Source organism: Ovis aries, chromosome 26 (assembly GCF_016772045.2).
Source record: "Ovis aries strain OAR_USU_Benz2616 breed Rambouillet chromosome 26, ARS-UI_Ramb_v3.0, whole genome shotgun sequence".
Classification (NCBI taxonomy): domain Eukaryota; kingdom Metazoa; phylum Chordata; class Mammalia; order Artiodactyla; family Bovidae; genus Ovis; species Ovis aries.
In genome coordinates, this window is record NC_056079.1 from 34,124,006 (window position 1) to 34,141,860 (window position 17,855).

The 17,855-nt window shown below is 36.6% G+C and overlaps 1 protein-coding gene across 1 annotated transcript in view; it reads right to left on the reverse strand.

The window, feature by feature from the left end:
* The window catches only part of LOC105605871 (A disintegrin and metallopeptidase domain 3-like), a 127,325-nt gene that overhangs the window by 69,590 nt on the left and 39,880 nt on the right, over positions 1–17,855 (reverse strand). Inside the window, 3 exon segments of the mRNA XM_027962622.3 lie at positions 1,310–1,391; positions 3,041–3,207; positions 3,656–3,727. Of these exon segments, the coding sequence (XP_027818423.2) occupies positions 1,310–1,391; positions 3,041–3,207; positions 3,656–3,727 (321 nt within the window).

The following is a 17,855-nucleotide window of genomic DNA, read 5'->3' on the forward strand; positions in this document are numbered from 1 at the left end:
TGTTGATGTATGGCAAAATCAATACAATATTGTAGAGTAATTAGCCTCCAATTAAAATAAACAAATTTATATTAAAAAATAATAATTCAAAACAAACAAGCAAACTAAAAAAAGGGACTAGATTAATGGATACTAGGGACACAGGTTGAGAGGAGGGGAATTGGATGAAGGATATCCAAAGGTGTTGATACTCAGAAGAAGAACTGCTTTAACTAAACAAGAAAATCAACTAATGCAGGTAAAAAATGGGCTAAGGTCTTAAATAAACATTTATTTCTCCAGAGATGATGTACAAAACACAAAAAAGGATTTGAAAAGGTGGCTCAATATCACTAGTGATTATGAAGCTACAGTCAAAACCAAAACGTGATATCACTGCATACCCCTTGGAATAATTAACAACAAAGAATAACAACTGTTAATGAGGGTGGGATGAATAAAATATAAAATGTGAAATGCTGGTGGGATTATAAAATGGTGCAACCACTCTGGACCTCAGTATTATGAGTCTTCATAATATTAAAAATAGAAATACCATATGATCCAGCAAACCCACTTCTAGGTATATCTCCAAAATAACTGAAGTTACTATCTCAAAGAGATATCTGTATTCCCATCTCTCATGTTAATTGTAGCATTATTCACAATCACCAAGATATGGAACCAAACTAAGTGGTTGCTAATATATGAATGCATAAAGAAAGTATCTATATATACAAATGGATAATATGATATGATTTATATATGTATATGAGTAACATGAAATATTATTCAGCCATAAAAGAATGAAATCCTGCCATTTTCAAAAACATAGATGAAGCTGGATGTATTATTCAAAGAGAAATAAGCCAGACACAGAAAGACAAATATTGTATGGTCTACCTTATCTGTGGGATCTAAAATATATCATACTCACAGAAGCAGAGAGGAGAATCGTGGTTGCCAGGGGGTGGCGGTATGGAAAATGAGGCCTTATTGGCCAATGTGTATGAAGTTTCATTAAAGCAAGATAAAGATTCTACACATCTACTTCACAACAATGCAGACAGACTTAACACTACCGCACAGTAAACATATAATGCTTAAGATGGTCAGTTTCACACAATGTGTATTTTAACAAAATAAAAAAAAATAATGACAATGTGAGGTTTAAAGTAAAAAATACAGCACTGTATTAAAATATTAATTTAATAAGATGTTAGATATATTATACACACTTTTGTTCTTAAGATATTAACTTTTAAAACATGATATAATTACTGAAGAGAAAGGAATAAAATGATATAATTACTAAAGAGAAGGGACATACCAGAGCAAGTCCTGCAGCAAACTTTGGATCACATGCCATTCCATGGTATGTTGCTCCTACATAATTAGGATGGTCCCTGTAACTAAACAATAACATTTTCCTTGTGGATAAATGCACATGAAATTATTAATAATGTAATGATATTTAAGAATTAGATTCCTCAATAAAGCTGCTTTCTTTAATACATGAATATTGTCTATCATGTCTAATGCTCTTAATCATTTTGTAGTTGCATAGTCTCCCCTGGTGCATCCAAATTAAGTTCAAAAGTCAACTTTAACATTGGATGATGCACAGCTCAAAATCCAGCAGTGCCTCATCCTTCCAGAAATTAATCACCACTGCTGTCAACACTGGATGGACAAGGGTCTAAGGCATAAAATTCAGGATAGATTACTGCCATGAATTTGCATGTAGTAAAACTTCAGATGGCTTAAAAAGTGTTGGATTGGAGGACAAAAGAGAAAAAGTATGCAACACAGTCATCAGGAAAAACAGAGATGGGATGCATTAAGTGTCCACACACACGTTAATCCTTAGTTAAAGCTGCTCCTGAACCTCCACAGTTCAGTTCAGCTCAGTCGCTCAGTCGTGTCCGACTCTTTGTGACCCCATGATTCGCAGCACGCCAGGCCTCCCTGTCCATCACCAACTCCCGGAGTTCACTCAGACTCATGTCCATCGAGTCCGTGATGCCATCCAGCAATTTCATCCTTTGTCGTCCCCTTCTCCTCCTGCCCCCAGTCCATCCCAGCATCACAGTCTTTTCCAATGAGTCAGCTCTTCGCATGAGGTTGCCAAAGTAAGGGGGTTTCAGCTTCAGTATCATTCCTTCCAAAGAAATCCCAGGGCTGATCTCCTTTAGAATGGACTGGTTGAATCTCTTGCAGTCCAAGGGATTCTTAAGAGTCTTCTCCAACACCACAGTTCAAAAGCATCAATTCTGTGGCGCTCAGCTTGCTTCACAGTCCAACTCTCACATCCATACATGACCACAGGAAAAACAATACCCTTGACTAGATGGACCTTTGTTGGGAAAGTAATGTCTCTGCTTTTCAATATGCTATCTAGGTTGGTCACAACTTTTCTTCCAAGGAGTAAGCGTCTTTTAATTTCATGTCTGAACCTCCACACCTTACCTTAAATTCCACAGAGACACCAGAGATTTATAGATGTATCCGTATTAAAATAGGCATTTTGGGATCATGTTTTTGTTTTTTTCCATCCAAAATAATCAAATCAGCATATAGAAAGACTCTTGAAAGTTATAGTGTGAGCAGCTAAATACCTATACAATAGGTCACCATAGAAATTCCATAAAGTCACCACATTACCATGCTTATGTTTTCTAATGTAAGCAGATTTATATGGATTTATTGCATTCTGTCAACTAATGTATGCTTTATTTAATGTTAAAATGCTGGTCTTGGTTATTTACCTCTGCAGAATTCTTTAAAACAATAGAGGCCCTATGTTGTCCCAAGGCTTTCCATATTTTCAGTTCTTTAAACTCAGAAGTAAGCAGACCACTCAGGATAATGGCCTACCATGCTTTAGTGTCTTACATTGAATCATCAGATTTTTATAGCTTTCATTCTGCCAACACAGTACTCACATAGTCATTTTTTGAGCTATCTTTGTTATTCTAAATAATAAATTTTGTGTACAATTTTGATAGTTCACTTACAAACAGTTTGATAAACTTTATACCAATGAAAATAAATTACTTACATTAATAAGTATGCCAAATCATGGGAGCTTTGTAATAAGTTTTTTTCTCTCCAGGACACAAATCTTTGTAGCATTTCATGTGCATCCCCATCAGTTGAAATCTTATTTAGATCTGACCAGATCTCCAGAGAAGTTAATATAACAGACACTTGAAGCTGAGAATACATCTAAAAATAGGAGATTCATGATATATGGCTACAAGTAATCATAAATATAATACTATACATTTATATGCAATGCCAGCATATCTGATTATATTTTTTTTTCAGATGAAATTCACTGGTGGAATAAGCTAGTTTGAAGGAGTATACATTTTATAAAATTGCACAAGTTGGACTTCACTGGTGGGCTGTAGTTAAGAATCTGCTTTTCCCTGCAGTGGTCATGGGTTCCATTTCTGGTCCAGGAAGATCCCACATGCTGCAGAGGAACAAAGACCATGCATGGCAACTATTGAGCCAGCAAGGCACAAGGGACAAACCCATGTGCCACAACAGAACCAATGCAGCCAAGTAAGTACACAAGCATTTTAAAAAGTGCACATGCTAATTATTCAAACAATGCTACTGTATTTACATAAATGCTTCTTATTTAATATGAAACGTATATACTCACAGTGTTGATTAGACTAAAACCATAGATAATTTTCTCAGATGCAAGTGCCACTTCAGAACCCATATAATCATACTGAAAGGCAAATTTTATTTTTTAATCATCAGTGAAAATGACTAAACTACCACATTTCAATGGATATAACATGTTAAAATAATGCAGCATGCAAACAAAAAGACAAAATTATAATTAAGACTTAACAAGTACTAATAAGTTCTAGACTTAAACCTAGGGACCAATATAGTATATAGTATATATAGTATATAGTATATAGTAACCAATAATATAAAATAGGGCTTCCCAACTGGCTCAGTACTAAAGAATCCACCTGCCAATGCAGGAGATGTGGGTTTGATCCCTGGGTCCGGAAGATCCTCTTCAGGGGGAAATGGCAACTCACTCCAGCATTCCTGCCTGGGAAATCCCATGAACAGATGAGCCTGGAGGGGCTATAGTCCACGGGGTTGCAAAATAGTTGGATATGACTTAGAGACTGACTAAACAACAACAATATTAAAATGAGATGATGATGATTATATTCCTCTTTACACATGTAGTTACTTATGATCAAAAGTTAAGATTCCAAGATTGCATAATAAATAAGGGTTCCTTTTTATTAACATCCTTGTCAATAATTGCTATTTGTGGCTTTTTTTTATTATAGCCATTCTGATAAGTGTGAAGTGGTATCTTTTAGTAGTTGTGATTTGCATTTCAGAGATGTTGAACATCTTTTCTGTGCTTATTATCCATCTGTAGATCTTCCTTGAAAAACTGTCTGTTCAGTTATCTAGCACACTTTTAAATTGGGTTGTTTTTGATATTCAGTTGTATGAACTGTTTATATAGTTTGGATATTAACCCTTTATCAGTCATAATTGGCAACTACTCTTTTCCCATTCTACTGGCTGTCTTTTCATTTGTTTATGGTTTCCTTGGCTGTGCAAAAGCTTTTAAGTAGTTACTATTTGCTTATTTTTCCTTTCACTTTCTTTGCCTGAGGAGACAGATAAAATAACAGTGTTATGATTAGTGACTGAGAGTGTTCTGCCTATATTTTCTTCCAGGAGTAATATGGTTTCCTGTCTTACATTAAGTCTTTATTTCATTTTGAATTTATTTTTGTATATGGTGTGAGAAAATGTTCTACTTTCAGTCCCACATACATAGGTGTTGTTGTTTTCCCAGCATCACTTATTTTTAGGACTGCTTTTTGCTTCAATGTATAGTCTTACCTCCTTTGTTGTAGATTAATTGACCATAAGTGCATGCTTTTATATCTGGGCTCTTTATTCAATTCCATAGACCTGTGTGTCTGCGTTTATTTTTCTATCCTACAATTTTGATTAGTGCAGCTTAGTGGTATAGTCTAAAGTCATAGAGTGTGATACTTTCTTCTGTTATTTCTCAATATTGAGTTGGCTATTTGGGGGTCTTTCATGTTTCCATACAAATTTTAGGGTTACTTGTTCTAGTTTCATGAAAAATGCCATTGGTATTTTGACAGGGATTACACTTAATCCTTAAATAGCCTTGGGAGTATGAGCACTTCAACAACAGGAATTCCTGAGATCTATGAAAACAGTGTGTCTTTCCATCTGTTTATGTACAAGTCTTTTACTTCTTTAGATTTTTTCCTAGGTATTATTCTTTTTGATGCAATAGTAAAGGAGATAGTCTTCTTAATTTCTCCTTCTGACAGTTCATTGTTAGTAGACAGAAATGCAACAAGTTTCTGCATGTTAATTTTGCATCCAGCATCTTTACGAATACATTGATTAGCTCTAGTAGTTTTTGGTGTTGTCTTTAGGATTTTCTGGAGAAGGAAATGGTAACCCACTCCAGTACTCTTGCCTGGAAAATCCCATGGACGGAGGAGCCTGGTAGGCTACAGTCCATAGGGGCACAAAGAGTTGGACATGACTGAACAACTTCACTTCTTTTCACTTTACGATTTTCTATGTATAGTATCATGTCATCTGAAAACATTGACTATTATGTTTCTTCCTTCCCAAGTTGGATTCTATTTCCTTTTCTTTACTGAGTACTAAGGCAAGGATTTCCAGCACTCTGTTGAATAAAATTTGCAGGCGAGGACATTCTTGTATTGTTCCTTACCTTCAAGGAAGTGCTTTCAGCTTTTCACCATTAAGTATGATATTAGGTGTGGGTTTGTCATATATGAGCTATATTATGTTGAGGACCATTCTCTTTATGCCTCTTTTCTGTAGAGTTTTTATCATAAATGGAAGATGAATTTTGTAAAAATCTTTTTCAGTATCTACGAGATGATCAGATGGTTATTATGTGCCTGTTGGCCATCTGTAGGTGTACCACATTAATTTTTTTGTGGATACTGAAAAACTGTTGCATCTCTGGGATAAATTCCACTAAACCGTGGTGTATGATCCTTTTAATATACTGTTGAAACTGGTTTGCTAACATTGTGTTGAGAATTTTTGCAGCTATGTTTATCAGTGGTATTGGCTTGCTCTTTCCTTTGTTAAAAAAGATTTATTTGTGGCTATGTTGAATCTTCATTGCTATGCATGGAGTTTCTCTGCAGTGCGTAGGCTTCTGATTGTGGTGGCTTCTCTTGTTGCAGAGCACAGGCTCTCAGCCAGCAGGCTTCAGTAGTTGCAGGATGTGGGCTCAGTAGGTGAGGCTTGCTGGCTTAGTTGCTCCAAGACATGGGATGTTCCCAGAGCAGGGACTGAACACATGTTCCCTGCATTGGCAGGTGAATTCTTATCCACTGAAGTACCAGTAACCATTCAATACCACAGTAATTCACAATAATATCACTTATTTTTAGGACTGCTTTTTGCTTCAATGTATAGTCTTACCTCCTTTGTTGTAGATTAATTGACCATAAGTGAATCCTTTTATATCTGGGCTCTTTATTCAATTCCATAGACCTGTGTGTCTGTGTTTATTTTTGTATCATACAATTTTGATTACTGCAGTTTAGTGGTACAGTCTAAAGTCACAGAGTATGATACTTTCTTCTGTTATTTCTCAATATTGATTTGGCTATCTGGGATCTTTCATGTTTCCATACAAATTTTAGAATTACTTGTTCTAGTTTCATGAATAACATTATTGGTATTTTGACAGGGATTACACTTAATCCTTAAAGAGATCTCTAGTCTTTCCCATTCTGTTGTTTTCCTCTATTTCTTTTCATTGATTGCTGAAGAAGGCTGTCTTATCTCTTCTTGCTATTCTTTGGAATTCTGCATTCAGTTGCTTATATCTTTCCTTTTCTCCTTGGCTTTTTGCCTCTCTTCTTTTCACAGCTATTTGTAAGGCCTCCCCAGACAGCCATTTTGCTTTTTTGCATTTCTTTTCCATGGGGATGGTGGTCTTGATCCCTGTCTCCTGTACAATGTCACAAACCTCATTCCATAGTTCATCAGGCACTCTATCTATCAGATCTAGGCCCTTAAATCTATTTCTCACTTCCACTGTATAATCATAAGGGATTTGATTGAGGTCATACCTGAATGGTCTAGCGGTTTTCCCTGCTTTCTTCAATTTGAGTCTGAATTTCGTAATAAGGAGTTCATGATCTGAGCCACAGTAGCTCCTGGCCTTGTTTTTGTTGACTGTATAGAGCTTCTCCATCTTTGGCTGCAAAGAATATAATCAATCTGATTTCAGTGTTGACCATCTGGTGATGTCCATTAAAAGATGCTTACTCCTTGGAAGAAAAGTTATGACCAACCTAGATAGTATATTCAAAAGCAGAGACATTACTTTGCTGACTAAGGTCCGTCTAATCAAGGCTATTGTTTTTCCTGTGGTCATGTATGGATGTGAGAGTTGGACTGTGAAGAAGGCTGAGTGCCAAAGAATTGATGCTTTTGAACTGTGGTGTTGGAGAAGACTCTTGAGAGTCCCTTGGACTGCAAGGAGATCCAACCAGTCCATTCTGAAGGAGATCAGCCCTGGGATTTCTTTGGAAGGAATGATGCTAAAGCTGAAACTCCAGTACTTCAGCCACTTCATGCAAAGAGTTGACTCATTGGAAAAGACTCTGATGCTGGGAGGGATTGGGGACAGGAGGAGAAGGGGACGACTGAGGATGAGATGGCTGGATGGCATCACGAACTCGATGGACGTGAGTCTGAGTGAACTCCAAGAGATGGTGATGGACAGGGAGGCCTGGCATGCTGCGATTCATGGGGTCGCAAAGAGTTGAACACAACTGAATGACTGAACTGAAGTGACACTTAATCCTTAAGTAGCCTCGGGAGTATGAGCACTTCAACAACAGGAATTCCTGAGATCTATGAAAACAGTGTGTCTTTCCATCTGTTTATGTACAAGTCTTTTACTTCTTTAGATTTTTTCCCTAGGTATTATTCTTTTTGATGCAATATTAAAGGAGATAGTCTTCTCAATTTCTCCTTCTGACAGTTCATTGTTAGGAGACAGAAATGCAACAAATTTCTGTATATTAATTTTGTATCCAGCATCTTTATGAATACATTGATTAGCTCTAGTAGTTTTTGGTGTTGTCTTTAGGATTTTCTGGAGAAGGAAATGGTAACCCACTCCAGTACTCTTGCCTGGAAAATCCCATGGATGGAGGATCCTGTTAGGCTACAGTCCATGGGGTCACAAAGAGTTGGACATGACTGAGCAACTTCACTTCTTTTCACTTTAGGATTTTCTATGTATAGTATCATCTCATGTGAAAACATTAACTATTCTCTTTCTTCCTTCCCAAGTTGGATTCTATTTCCTTTTCTTTACTGATTACTAAGGCAAGGACTTCCAGCACTATGTTGAATAAAATTTGCAAGCAAGGACATGCTTGGATTGTTCCTTACCTTCAAGGAAGTGCTTTCAGCTTTTCACCATTAAGTATGATATTAGGTGTGGGTTTGTCATATATGAGCTATATTATGTTGAGGACCATTCTCTTTATGCCTCTTTTCTGTAGAGTTTTTATCATAAATATAAACTGAATTTTGTAAAAATCTTTTCCAGTATCTACTGAAACAATCATATGGTTATTATGTGTCTGTTGTTCATCTGTAGGTGTACCACACTAATTTTTTTGTGGATACTGAAAAACCTTTGCATCTCTGGGATAAATTTCACTAAACCGTGGTGTATGACTCTTTTAATATACTGTTGAAACTGGTTTGCTAACATTTTGTTGAGAATTTCTGCATCTATGTGTATCAGTGGGGTTGGCTTGCTATTTTCTTTAAAAAAAAAAAGATTTATTTGTGGCTATGTTGAATCTTCATTGCTATGCATGGAGTCTCTGCAGTGCGTAGGCTTCTGATTGTGGTGGCTTCTCTTGTTGCAGAGCACAGGCTCTCGGCCAGCAGGCTTCAGTAGTTGCAGGATGTGCGCTCAGTAGGTGAGGCTTGCTGGCTTAGTTGCTCCAAGACATGGGATGTTCCCAGAGCAGGGACTGAATACATGTCCCCTGCACTGGCAGGTAAATTCTTATCCACTGAAGTACCAGTAACCATTCAATATCATAGTAATCCAAATCTATGCCCCAACCAGTAATGCTGAAGAAGCTGAACAGTTTTATGATGACCTACAAAACCCTCTACATCTAACACACCAAAACGATATCCTTTTCACTATAGGATATTGGAATGCAAATGTAGGAAGGCAAGAGATATCTGGAGTAAGAGGCAATTTTGGCCTTGGTGTACAAAACAAAGTATGGCAAAGGCTAACAGAGTTTTGCCAATGAACGCACTTTCATAGCAAACACCCACTTCCAACATAAGAGAAGACTCAACACATGGACATAACCAGATGCTCAATACCAAAATCAGATTCATTATATTCTTTGCAGCCAAACATGGAGAAACTCTATACAGTCAGGAAAAAAAAAAAAAAAAAAACACTGGGAGCTGACTGTGGCTCAGATCATGAACTCCTTGTTGCCAAACTCAGACTTAAATTGAAGAAAGTAGGGAAATCCACTAGGTCATTCAGGTATGACCTAAATCAAATCTCTTATGATTGATTATGCAGTGGAAGTGACAAATAGATTCAAGGGATTAGACCTGATAGAGAGAGTGCCTGAAGAACTAGGGATGGAGGCTTGTGGAATTGGACAGGAGGCAGTGATTAAGACCATCCCCAAGAAAAAGAAAATGCAAAAAGGCAAAATGGTTGTCTGAGGAGGCCTTACAAATAGCTATGAAAAGAAAAGAAGCTAAAGACAAAGGAGAAAAGGAAAGATATACCCATTTGAATGCAGAGTTCCAAAGAATAGTAAGGAGAGATAAGAAAGCCATCCTCAGTGATCAATGCAAAGAAAAAAGAGGAAAACAATAGAATGGAAGACTAGAGATCTCTTCTTGAAAATTAGAGATACCAAGGGAACATTTCATGCATTGATGGTCACAATAAAGGACAGCAATGGTATGGACCTAACAGAAGTAGAAGATATTAAGAAGAAGTGGTAAGAATACACAGAAGAACTATACAAAAAAAAGATTGTCATGACCCAGTTAATCACAATGGTGTGATCATTCACCTAGAGCCAGATATCCTGGAATATGAAGTCAAGTGGGCCTTAGGAAGCATCACTATGAACAAAGCTAGTGGAGGTGACGGAATCACAGTTGAGCTATTTCAAGTCCTAAAAGATGATGCTGTGAAAGTGCTGCACTCAATATGCCAGCAAATTTTGAAAACTCAGCAGTGGCCACAGGACTGGAAAAGGTCAGTTTTCATTCCAATCCCAAAGGAAGGCAATGTCAAAGAATGTTTAAACTACCATACAATTGCACTTATATCACACGCTAGTAAAGTAATGCTCAAAATTCTCCAAAACAGGCTTCAACAGTACATGAACCGTGAACTTCCAGATGTTCAAGCTGGTTTTAGAGAAGGCAGAGGAACCAGAAACCAAACTGACAACATCCACTGATCATCGAAAAGCAAGAGAGTTCCAGAAAACATGTACTTCTGCCTTATGGTCTACACCAAAGCCTTTGACTGTGTGGATCACAATGAACTATGGAAAATTCTTAAAGAGGTGAGAATACCAGACCACCTGACCTGCCTCTTGAGAAACCTATATGCAGGTCAGGAAGCAACAGTTAGAACTGAATATGGAACAACAGACTGGTTCCAAATAGGAAAAGGAGTATATCAAGGCTATATATTGTCACCCTGCTCATTTAATTCAGAGTACATCATGTGAAATGCCAGCCTGGATGAAGCACAAGCTGGAATCAAGATTGCAAGGGGAAATATCAATAACCTCAGATAAGCAGATGAAACCACCCTTATGGCAGAAAGTGAAGAACTAAATAGCCTCTTCATGAAAGTGAAAGAGGAGAGTAAAAAAGTTGGCTTGAAACTTAACATTCAAAAAACTAAGATCATGGCATCCGGTCCCATCACTTCATGGCAAATAGATGGGGAAACAGTGGAAACAGTGAAAGACTTTACCAGTTTGGGCTCCAAAATCACTGCAGATGATGACTGCAGCCATGAAATTAAGATGCTTGCTCATTGGAAGGAAAGCTACGATCAACCTACACAGCATATTAAAAACCAGGGGTATTACTAGCAGTGTCCATCTAGTCAAAACTATGGTTTTTCCAGTAGTCATGAATAGAGTGAAAGTTGGACTATAAGGAAAGCTGAGTGCCGAAGAATTGATGCTTTTGAACTGTGGTGCTGGAGAAGACTCTTGAGAGTCCCTTGGACTGCAAGGAGATCCAACCAGTCTATTCTGAAGGAAATCAGTCCTGAATATTCATTGGAAGGACTGATGCTGAAGCTGAAACTCCAATACTTTGGCCACCTGATGTAAAGAACTGACTCACTAGAAAAGACCCTGATGCTGGGAAAGATTGAAGATGGGAGGAGAAGGGCACGACAGGGGATGAGATGATTGGATGGCATCACTGACTAGATGGACATGAGTTTGAGTAAGCTTCGGTCATTGGTGATGGACAGGGAAGTCTGGTGTTCTGTAGTCCATGGTGTCACAAAGATTTGGACATGACTGAGTGACTGAAATCTGGGAGATGGTGATGAACAGGGAGGCCTGGCGTGCTGCAATTTATGGGGTCGCAAAGAGTCTGACACGACTGAGCGACTGAAATGAACTGAACTGAACTGAACTGAACTGAATTACCAGGGAGTCCCTGCAATTTTGTTTTCTTTTTATGATATCTTTTTTCTGACTTTCTTGTCAGGTTGATGCTGTCCCCATGGAGTAAGTTCAGAATGGTTCTGTCCTCTGCAATTTTGTGGAATAGTTTGAGTAGGATAGATGACAACTCTTCTCTTATGTTTTTGGGGAAATTCACCTGTGAAGCCATGGACGTTTGCTTTCTTGGGGAGTTTTAAAACTGCAGATTCAATTTCATTACTTGTGATTATTCTGTTCACATTTTGTATTTCTTCTTGGTTCAGTCTTGGGAGATTATACATTTTTATGAATTTTCCCACGTCTTCCAAGTTGTACATGTTATTGGTGTATAGTTGTTCAGAGTGGTCTCTCATGATCTTTTATATTTCTTGGTGTTTGTTGTAACATCTGCTCTTTCATTTCTGGTTGTATTCACTTGGGACCTCTCTTCTTTTTCCTTATTAGTCTGCCTCTTTTCTATTCTTCTCTTAGTACCTATTTCATTAGTTTCAGTTCTGTTATTTATGATTTCTATCCTTCTACTAACTTTGAGTTTTATTTGTTCTTTTACTAATTCCCTTAGGTGTAAGGTTAGGTTGTTTATCTGAGATTTTTCTTGTTTCCTGAGATAAGCCTGTATCAAAACCTGTGTCAAAAACTTCTCTCTTAGAAATGTTTTTGTTGTATCTAAGATTTATGGATGGTTGTGTTTTCTTTTCATTTGTCTCCAGGCAGAGATTAGATTTTGTGGTGACCCATTGACTATTAAAGCAGTATATTGCTTAGCCTCTATGTGTTTAGTTTTTTGTTTTTGTTTTTGTTTTTGTTTTTGTTTTGGAGTATTTTTCTTGTAGTTCATTTCTAGTCTCATTGCACGTGGTCAGAAACAATGCTTGGCATGATTTCTGAAATTCACCAAGGCTGGCTTTATAGGCTGGCATGTGACCTGCTCTGTAGACTGTGCCATGTGCAGCTGGAAACATCTGCAATCTGCATCTTTCGGATGGAATGTTCCATATACATAGAATGTGTCATGTAAGGCTTTTGGTTTCTTATTGATTTTCTGTCTGGATGATCTGTCCATTGATGTAAGTGAGGTGCTAAATTGCCTACTGTTATTGAGTTACTGTTAATTTCCCCTTTTATGTTCATTAATATTTACTTTATGGTTCTGGATGCTTCTATGCTGGGTGCACAGATATTTACATTTGTTATACCTTCTTATTGGATTGATGCCTATCATTATGTAGTGTCCTTGTCTCTTGTAACAACCTGTTTTTCAAACCTGTTTTGTTAGATATAAGTATTGGTACTCTGACTTTTTTTCGATTTCCTTTTGCATGGAATACCTTTTTCGAGTCCCTCACTTTCTGTCTGTGAGTCTTTAGATCTGAAGTGAGTTGCTCATGGCAGTGCATATATGAGTCTTGTCATGTATCCATTTAACTACTCTATTTCTTTTTTCTTGGAGCATTTAGTTCATTTCCATTTAAAGAAATTATTGATATGTGTGTTCACATTTCCATTTTGTGCATTGCTTTGGATTTCTTTCTGTAGGCCTTTTTTGTTCTTCTTTTGTTCCCTTCTCATATGAACTGATGACTACCTTAATATTATATTTGGGTATCTGTTACTTTTTTCGTGTGTATGTAGTATACATTTTTCTTTTGCAGTTACCAAGATGTTTTTATGTATCAATCTATACATACACATATGTATTTATATATGATTAAGTTGCTGATCTCTTAATTTCAAATACATTTTTAACATCCATGTATGTATATTCTCCTCCCCTCACAATTACTGCTTTTAATATCTTATTTTACATCTAATTTAAGTATCTCCTAACCCCTTATTGTAGATATAGATGCTTTTGTTAAAAGACAAAATTCTTCCTACCTTCCTTCTAGCTTTGCATGTGGAGATGATTTCCTACATTTACTGTATGTTTGCTCCTACTAGTGAGCTTTTCCTTTCTTTTCTTTCTTTCTTTTTTTTTTGGTGTGTGTGAATGTAAGTTTTTATTTCTCTGGGATAAATATCCAAGAATGCAATCACTCAGTCATATTATAATTACTTGTTTAGTTTTCTAAGAAACTATCGCAATTTTTTCCCAAAGTATCATTTTATATACCCAATAGTAATCCAGTGTGATCTAGTTTCTGCACATATTCACCAGCATTTGGTAGGTATCACTTTTTAAAATTTTTATTTTAGCCATTTTAATTCATATTTTTATATAGTACTTGTATTTTCTTTTTTTAATTTTTATTTTTACTTTATTTTGCTTTACAATAACTGTATTGGTTTTGCCATACATTAACATGAATCAGCCACGGGTGTACATGAGTTCCCAATCCTGAACCCCCCTCCCACCTCCACCACATATCATCTCTCTGGATCATCCCCGTGCACCAGCCCCAAGCATCCTGTATCCTGTATTGAACATAGACTGGCGATTCGTTTCTTACATGATAGTATACATATTTCAATGCCATTCTCCCAAATCATCCCACCTCTCCCTCTCCCACAGAGTCCAAAAGTCCGTTCTAAACATCTGTGTCTCTTTTCCTGTCTCACAGACAGGGTTATCGTTACCATCTTTCTATATTCCATATATATGCGTTAGTATACTGTATTGGTGTTTTCTTTCTGGCTTACTTCACTCTGTATAATAGGCTCCAGTTTCATCCACCTCATTAGGACTGATTCAAATGTACTCTTTTTAATGGCTGAGTAATACTCCATTGTGTATATGTACCACAGATTTCTTAGCCATTCATCTGCTGATGGGCATCTAGGTTGTTTCCATGTCCTAGCTATTATAAACAGCGCTGTGATGAACATTGGGGTACACGTGTCTCTTTCAATTCTGGTTTCCTCGGTGTGTATGCCCAGCAGAGGGATTGCTGGGTCATAAGGCAGGTCTATTTACAGTTTTTAAAGGAATCTCTACACTGTTCTCCATAGTGGCTGTACTAGTTTGCATTCCCACCAACAGTGTAAGAGGGATCCCTTTTTTCCACACCCTCTCCAGCATTTATTGCTTGTAGACTTTTGAATCGCTGCCATTCTGACAGGTGTGAAATGGTACCTCATTGTGGTTTTGATTTGCATTTCTGTGATAATGAGTGATGTTGAGAATCTTTTCATGTGTTTGTTAGCAATCCGTATGTCTTCTTTGGAAATGTCTGTTTAGTTCCTTGGCCCATTTTTTGATTGGGTCCTTTATTTTTCTGGAATTGAGCTGCATAAGTTGCTTGTATAATTTTGAGATTAGTTGTTTGTCAGTTGCTTCATTTGCTATTATTTTCCCCCATTCAGAAGGCTGTCTTTTCACCTTGTTTATAGTTTCCTTTGTTGTGCAGAAGCTTTTAATTTTAATTCAATCCCATTTGTTTATTTTTGCTTTTATTTCCAGTATTCTGGGAGGTGGATCATAGAGGATCCTGTTGTGATTTATGTCGGAGAATGTTTTGCCTATGTTCTCCTCTAAGAGTTTTATAGTTTCTGGTCTAACATTTAGATCTTTAATCCATTTTGAGTTTATTTTTGTGTATGGTGTTAGAAAGTGATCTAGTTTCATTCTTTTACAAGTGGTTGACCAGTTTTCCCAGCACCACTTGTTAAAGAGATTGTCTTTACTCCATTGTATATTCTTGCCTCCTTTGTCAAAGATAAGGTGTCCATAGGTGTGTGGATTTATCTCTGGGCTTTTTATTTTGTTCCATTGATCTATATTTTTGTCTTTGTGTCAGTCCATACTGTCTTGATGATTGTGGCTTTGTAGTAGAGCCTGAAGTCAGGCAGGTTGATTCCTCCAGTTCAATTCTTCTTTCTCAAGATTGCTTTTGGCTATTCGAGGTTTTTGTATTTCCATACAAATCTTGAAATTATTTGTTCTAGCTCTGTGAAAAATACCGCTGGTAACTTGATAGGGATTGCATTGAATCTGTAGATTGCTTTGGGTAGTATACTCATTTTCACTATATTGATTCTTCCGATCCATGAACATGATATATATCTCCATCTATTAGTGTCCTCTTTGATTTCTTTCATCAGTGTTTTATAATTTTCTATATATAGGTCTTTAGTTTCTTTAGGTAGATATATTCCTAAGTATTTTATTCTTTTCATTGCAATGGTGAATGGAATTGTTTCCTTAATTTCTTTTCTACTTTTTCATTATCATTGTATATGAATGCAAAGAATTTCTGTGTGTTGATTTTATACCCTGCAACTTTACTGTATTCATTGATTAGCTCTAGTAATTTTCTGGTGGAGTCTTTAGGGTTTTCTATGTAGAAGATCATGTCATCTGCAAACAGTGAGACTTTTACTTCTTCTTTTCCAATTTGGGTTACTTTTATTTCTTTTTCTGCTCTGATTGCTATGGCCAAAACTTCCAGAACTACGTTGAATAGTAGCAGTGAAAGTGGCCACCCTTGTCTTGTTCCTGACTTTAGGGGAAATGCTTTCAATTTTTCACCATTGAGGATAATGTTTGCTGTGGGTTTGTCATATATAGCTTTTATTATGTTGAGGTATGTTCCTTCTATTCCTGCTATCTGGAGAGTTTTTATCATAAATGGATGTTGAATTTTGTAAAGGCCTTCTCTGCATCTATTCATATAATCATATGGCTTTTATTTTTCAATTTGTTAATGTGGTGAATTACATTGATTGATTTGTGGATATTGAAGAATCCTTGCATCCCTGGGATGAAGCCCACTTGGTCATGGTATATAATCTTTTTAATGTGTTGTTGGATTCTGATTGCCAGAATTTTGTTAAAGATTTTTGTATCTATGTTCATCAATGATATTGGCCTGTAGTTTTCTTTTTTTGTGGCATCTTTGTCAGGTTTTGGTATTAGGGTGATGGTGGCCTCATAGAATGAGTTTGGAAGTTTACCTTCCTCTGCAATTTTCTGGAAGAGTTTGAGGAGGACAGGTGTTAGCTCTTCTCGAAATTTTAGGTAGAATTCAGCTGTGAAGCCGTCTGGACCTGGGCTTTTGTTTGCTGGAAGATTTCTGATTACAGTTTCAATTTCCGTACATGTGATGGGTCTGTTAAGATTTTCTATTTCTTCCTGGTTCAGTTTTGGAAAGTTGTACTTTTCTAAGAATTTGCCCATTTCTTCCACGTTGTACATTTTATTGCCATATAATTGCTGATAGTACTTTCTTAATGATCCTTTGTATTTCTGTGTTGTCTGTTGTGATTTCTCTATTTTCATTTCTAATTTTATTGATTTGATTTTTCTCTCTTTGTTTCTTGATGAGTCTGGCTAATGGTTTGTCAATTTTATTTATCCTTTCAAAGACCCAGCTTTTGGCTTTGTTGATTTTTGTTATGGTCTCTTTTGTTTCTTTTGCATTTATTTCTCCCCTAATTTTTAAGATTTCTTTCCTTCTACTAACTCTGGGGTTCTCCAATTCTTCCTTTTCTAGTTTTTTAAGGTGTAGAGTTAGGTTATTTATTTGACTTTTTCTTGTTTCTTGAGGTATGCCTGTATTGCTATGAACTTTCCTCTTAGCACTGCTTTTATAGTGTCCCACAGGTTTTGGGATGTTGTGTTTTGATTTTCATTCGTTTCTATGCATATTTTGATTTCTTTTTTGATTTCTTCTGTGATTTGTTGGTTGTTCAGAAGCATGTTGTTCAGCCTCCATATTGTGGAATTTTTAATAGTTTTTCTCCTGTAATTGAGATCTAATCTTAATGCATTATGGTCAGAAAAGATGCTTGGAATGATTTCAGGTTTTTTGAATTTGTCAAGGTTATATTTATGGCCCAGGATGTGATCTATCCTGGAGAAGGTTCCGTGAGCACTTGAGAAAAGGTGAAATTCATTGTTTTGGGGTGAAATGTCATATAGATATCAATTAGGTCTAACTGGTCTATTGTATCATTTAAAGGTTGCGTTTCTTTGTTAATTTTCTGTTTAGTTGATCTGTCCATAGATGTGAGTGGGGCATTAAATTCTCCCACTATTATTGTGTTATTGTTGATTTCCCCTTTCATACTTGTTAACATTTGTCTTACATATTGCGGTGCTCCTAT